Here is a 6000-nt window from a genome sequence, read left to right on the forward strand (position 1 = left end):
TCAAATCTACTATCAGACATGAATATTCGTTGGATGACCTTGGGCCAGTCTTGGTCTAATCTGGTCCCAGGCTGATGTAGGGGGAAAAAAATTGGAGATGGGCGTACCATGTACTCTATCTTGAACTTCAAGAGCAAAGGTGAAAAATAAATCTAAGATATAAGCAAATTAATGAAGTTGCCAAAGATTACTTGACTAACTGTGTTAGTGGACATTGTGGATGATTCTTGAAGGAGACCTTTCTCACCGTTAATAAAAAAGTGCGGTTAAAGCTTATGTTAAATTATTTTGGAAAATAATTTGTCGCATTTTGCATTTTTCAGGAAGATCTAAAGGAAATAGTAACTGTCCAACTATCTATTTCTTTCTAATTTAGAAAAAAAATGTATAGGAAAAAATAATGAGCTGTGGTGGCGCAGCTGTGGTTAAAATACAGTACTGCGGACTAATTCTGCTGACTTCCAGGTGTTTGATCCTGGGTGGCTCAAGGTTGACTCAGCCTTCCATCCTTCTGAGATCGGTAAAATGAGAACCCAGAGTGTTGGGGGCAAAATGCTAACATTGTAAACTGCTTAGAGAGAGCTGTAAAACACTATGAAGCGGTATGTAAGTCTAAGTGCTATTGCTATACTTTGTTGATTATGCTGGCCCTTTTGATGATATTCAATACTGTTGATCTGGTCTCCTTCTAAGGCACTTAGCTAGATTAGAACTTTGAAGAATGGCTCTGAAGCAAGTTCCCTATTTTCTGATACAGCTGAGGCACTCTAACTCAGATTTGGGCTTCGAAACCATTCTAAGAGGTAATACAATAGTTTGTCTCATCACATGAGAATGACACCCAGCTCTATATATTTTCAACTCATGTCCAGGAATATGGAAATCTTGAAGGAGTGACTAGAAAAAAACCCTATAGATTAGTTATTCATTAGCAAATGACTATGAGATGTTAAACTGGTCAGAACATGGGTAAGAGAGTCTTCTGCAGTAGAATCTTCTACCACAAGAATGGTCTTTCAAGAGGATTTACATTGTCTTGTTTCTCTCCTTGCCTTTTGTTGAGCAATAAGGATATTTAGATTTGGTTTGATGTTTCTTAACTCTCAGCTTACTTTTGTTATGTTCTTTAAAGCAGTGATCCCCAACCTTTTTTACGCCGCGGCCCGGTATCCCCAACCTTTTTTATGGCGCGGCCCGGTACCGACATCAGCTGGGCGCCGCCATCTTGTTTTGATGAAAAAGTGCTTCCGGTGAGCTCACCGGAAGCACTTTTTCATCAAAACAAGATGGCGGCGCCCAGCGCTTCTGGTGAGCTTTTCCGGGTAGAAATGGCGCATACATCATTAACTGCAATATGAAAAAGATGCTATGTTGATTCAAAAGGATAACCCAAGGAATTTCAAAATGGACAGTTATTCTATTTTATAGCATGTGATGAGGATATGATTGATTTGAGCAATATAAAGGCTTCACTTTCTAGACCCAATTGACTCAATAAATATGTCTTTGATATTTTTGTTCTCTATTGGTTTATAACTTGTCTTCTAATTTCTGCAAATATCCCAATTTCTTTCATAACAAGAGAAAAACAACAAGAGAAAAATGACATATACTCTTAATTCAACATTGCTATTCTTTTTAGGATTCCCTAAATTTTTTGAGGAGGAAATGGATTGATTATAAAATCCAAGTAAAATCACCTTTGTACTCCTCTTCTGCCTGTTTCTAATTCTACTTTGATTATAATATAATTCATTTTATCATGCAGACTTTCTACTTGTGCACTGAATCTAACTAAAACCTATCAGCTTCATATGAAAATCCAAGATGATAGCATGTCATAGTTAATAAGACAATATTTATCTGTACAGAAACATTTAGTTTATATTGTAACAGGTGGGAAAAGGTACCATTGTTTTCAACAAAATTGTTCTTTTCTGAATCCACATACTTCTAAAGTAAATCAAGTAGCATTTTATTGCACTAAAAAAGTACTAGTAGACTCTTGATGTTTAGACACCATAGACAAACACAGCTCTCTTCCCACAATGGAGAATTAAAATATTCTAAAAACTATCACAATAAACAATCAAAGGACTAATTAAAGGAAAGGCACCTGAATATTTGTCAAATAACATCATACTAAAAATAAATGAAAATGTTTGTTGTATCTTTGCTATCCCAGACATATTTCCAAATTTCTTATATAAGCTGTTTTATATCAGCTTAAATGCTTAAATGCTTATGAAGAACATTTATCCATACACTTAATAAGGACTCCAAACTTAGGAAAAGTTCATAAATAGTTGAAGTATTGTGAAATACCTATATTTTCCAGAATTCCATCTTTGTGCAAGTGAAAGTCTGAAATCCATCACAAACATGAAGGTTTTACAATGCTATGTCCTGACAATCCACATGTCCTGACAGGGTTTGGAGGGTTTTTTGCTTTTTTTCAGTCTAAGTCAGGGATGTCAAACTGGTGGCCCACGTGCAGGCCACGCCCACCCCAGCTCCGCAAAGGCAAAAAAAGGTCGTGATACATCACAATATGTCACGTGACACGATCGGTTTTGATACCTGTGGTCTAAGTTTTTTTTTTTTTTTTATTTCTGCACATGCCATGATTGGCTGTTGCATTGCTAACTTTTCTCTCCTCTGCTTCACTTGTGACCTCATTTACCAGCAACTTTCACAACAACCAGTGAATGACATCAGTGACTAAATGTTGATTAAAACAAGATAGGGAGTACTCCCTCTGAGCAGAGATAGCACAGCTCAATACAGCCAACAGTTAACCAAAAGGAACTGCATGCATGAACTGACCTTGATAGGACAATTAATTGTTCATTCAAAGTAAGCAGGATGGTGAAAAGAGGTGTACTTTGTTATCCTGAAACAATCATGCTGGTAACAGAAGGTCAAAAGTATGGTAAATTTCAATAACTACTCAATGGTAACAGGCTGTTGCATTTGGTCTGCAAGAATTGAATTGCTTGAAACCATTGTACACAGATTAATACCAATGACGCTCCCGAACAGAAAATACTAGTCATGCAAGCCACACTTGATTCTACTGCAAATATGTCAGTGAAGTGAACCTGAACTAGTGAGATTACTACATTTTGAAAAGCAAACACAGTGAAAGAACACAACCAGCCACGTACCCAGCCTCCATTGTCCTGGATCCAATTATGCAGGTGCCTGTTCATGTATTCAGTCATCCATTCAGCAATACTGTCCACGAGAGGTGACATCTCCCGACTGACACTTTCCACACACAGCATGCCACCAAATTCAAAGAATGCCACAATCCTTCCCCAATTTACTCCATCTCGAAACAGCTCTTCCACAACAGCCATGAAATGACTTCTGGCAGTCACTGGAGTCAAGTGCAGTTGTCCAGACATCTGGGTAAAGTCCCTTTGATACCTCCGGGAAAACTCATCACCAGCTTGGCATAGTGTGGAATAAACAACTTGGGGTACAGGATGTTCTTCAGTGGCAGCCAAGTTACTAACAGCAGCAGAAGGCAGAGGCACCAGTCCTCCAAGGGCAGGAAAGGTCCCAACAGCAGGAGAAACATTTTCTCTGTCTCCACTGGCAACCCAGTCATATCCTTTCTGTGACAGCTTGTAATGGATGTACCTCAGCACTATCTCCCGGTTACTGTAATCTCTTATCCCAGGATGAGCCATCATTTACAACAGAGTGCTGGGAGGGGAATAAAAAGAAAGACAAAATGTCCCCCTCCCCACCCAAAAATTAAAGCAGCCAGTAATAATGAGTGCCAGTGTTATATGGAATCCAGTTGCTTTGTTGTGTGTAGTTCCATTTGTGGAGGTGAGGTGAAGTCTTTAGATCTCAAATGTATCTCTGTCTTCCCAGCGTCTCTTCTTTCGTATATGATAGGGGATGAAGACCAGATTTAAAATGAAGCCAATATTGTATTCCACATGTAATACTTATCATAACATTAATGTTCAGAATCCTTCCTTCCCTTGGGTTGAAAAACATCTAAAAAGAAAAAAGAAAATCAAATACCCTTTTTCAAAATCAGGTGCTTTCTCCCCCTCCATTCTAGATGCTGATCTAGAATAGGGAAGATGATGCTGGCTGTGCATACATTTCAATTCTCCTCCCGCCCCCTTCAAAATGATTTACAGATTAGAGCAATTTCCAATGCAAATTCATGTAAAGCACGTTTAACAAAACTCTTTATTTATTTTTTCCATAAAGAAAAGTGAACACAAAGTAAATTCCCTGTAGAAAATACTTACTTGAATTAGAAATGTTCTTTGCTGTCAAATGTCCTTACAGGAGAAAAAGCAAAAGAAAAAACTTCACAGGTCTCTTAAAATATTAAATACGAGGATTTTTTTTTTGATGATTCCAAAAAAAAAGGAAAAAAAATAAAGAAGCAAAAGAGGCCTTCAGCTCCTGTTGAATTAGTTTGATTTCCAAAAATATTTCTTGGATTTCTGTTTGGATGACATTTCCAAAGATGTGTCAGAGCTCACAAATCCTGGTTCTGAAACTTCAGAAAAGGAGACCAAGCCAAAACAGAGGCAGCAGGGGGTAAAAATAAATTCTGAAAAGCATCAGAGAAATGCATTTTTTCAGTTTAGGCTCTGGAATTAAGTAAGGGTGCTCCAGTGCCATCGATTTTTCATCACCAACCTAGTTTCATTCAGACCACGGATCTTGAACCCAATACACCTAAACCACCATCACCCATCATCATTACCATTCTCTGAAATTTATACCAACCCCACCCCCCCCCACCCTCCTTCCCTTGCTTAACTCCAGGAGACAGACAGGCAGATAGACAGACCCACATCCATAATTGGGAAGAAGCCAAATAAGTCTCAGGCCAAGAAAAAAAAAAAAGCAAAGAGAAGAGGTGTCTAAAGTATTAATTGATCCTAATTATTCCCCCCTCCCCCCACCCTCCCTCCCCGGTGCCCTTGGTACCCCGGGCAGCCTCGTAAAGCTTCCTAGTCACGAGGCGCCTCCTCCTTCTCCAGCGTCGGCTCCAGATTGGATGTGCTGCGTTCGGCGCGGAGGCTCCAGCTGCCGATGGGGAGGTCTCGGCGGCGGGGGAAGGCATAGTCAATGCGGCCGCACACGGGGGGGAGGAGACAGAGGAGGGGAGCTCCCAACGCTTCAGGCTCGGCAAATGGGGCAGCCTTTCTTCTAGCCCCACCTCGCTCTTCATTCAAGAAAAGGGGGGGGGAGGGAGAGGAAAGACGCAGAGGGAGGGCGCCAACTCTCGCCTTTTTCGCCGCCGCCGCCGCTGCTGCAAGCCCCGGACGAGGCTCGCACGGTTGCGCGGCTGACCTGCCTCTTCCACCCCCCCCCCCCCCCACCCCGGCTTGGAATTGCGTGCTTCTCCGCCAGGGCTTCAGGCTCCGATGGCCCTCGCGGGGGTGGTCCACGACGGGGAAGGGCGGATTGGGGAAAGGGGAAAAAAAAAAAAAAAGACAGTTCCCCTTGGTTGCTTTTTCATTCATGTTTATGGTTGGGATGGGTCGATTTTGAAGCGGTCCTGGGAGAGGAAGGAGACCTTGCATTCCAAAGCGCCTTTTCGGAGTTGTAACGAGCCGGGCCATCGCTGCGGCAGCTCAAGGACGCTTTTAAAGATCTCCGAAGAAGAAACTGAGGCCGAGAAAGAAGAGGAGGCACAACTTGTCGGAGACCACCCAGTTGGCTTCCTAGCGGGAGCTGCAAAATGCAACCCATCCCCAGCTTTGCACACACACAAAATGTTGGACTCGAAAGCGGGTGGGGTGGTAGGGTGGGGGAATAATATGCTGTGTAACGTTCCAACTGCCAAAAAATATCATCCAGGTTGGGTTTTGGTTTTTTTAGACACTAAGTTTAGGAAGTGTCTCCCCCCGCACCTCCCACCCCATTAAACAGCGATTGTGAACTATTAGTGCAAATGTAGCTGCGTCTGCAAAGCGGAGGGAGGGAGGGGGCGTCTCTGCCCTTCATAGT

General features: G+C 41.9%; 1 protein-coding gene across 2 annotated transcripts in view; it reads right to left on the reverse strand.

The window, feature by feature from the left end:
* The window catches only part of BCL2 (BCL2 apoptosis regulator), a 166340-nt gene extending 161182 nt beyond the window's left edge, over window positions 1-5158 (reverse strand). Inside the window, exons 1-3 of one of the 2 annotated variants that reach the window (XM_087961202.1) lie at window positions 4975-5158; window positions 4281-4591; window positions 3168-4017 (exon numbers count right to left, since the gene is read on the reverse strand). In XM_087961202.1, the coding sequence (XP_087817328.1) occupies window positions 3168-3701 (534 nt within the window). In that variant the 5' untranslated portion in view covers window positions 3702-4017; window positions 4281-4591; window positions 4975-5158. Of the gene's footprint in view, window positions 1-3167; window positions 4018-4280; window positions 4834-4974 lie in introns of those variants that run through there. The other variant, XR_015748779.1, reaches the window with a different exon arrangement.
* Between the last annotated feature and the right edge of the window lie 842 nt (window positions 5159-6000).

This window comes from Notechis scutatus, chromosome 3 (genome assembly GCF_049901735.1).
Source record: "Notechis scutatus isolate UNSWTSFEM ecotype Mainland chromosome 3, rNotScu1.2, whole genome shotgun sequence".
In the NCBI taxonomy this organism is placed as follows: domain Eukaryota; kingdom Metazoa; phylum Chordata; class Lepidosauria; order Squamata; family Elapidae; genus Notechis; species Notechis scutatus.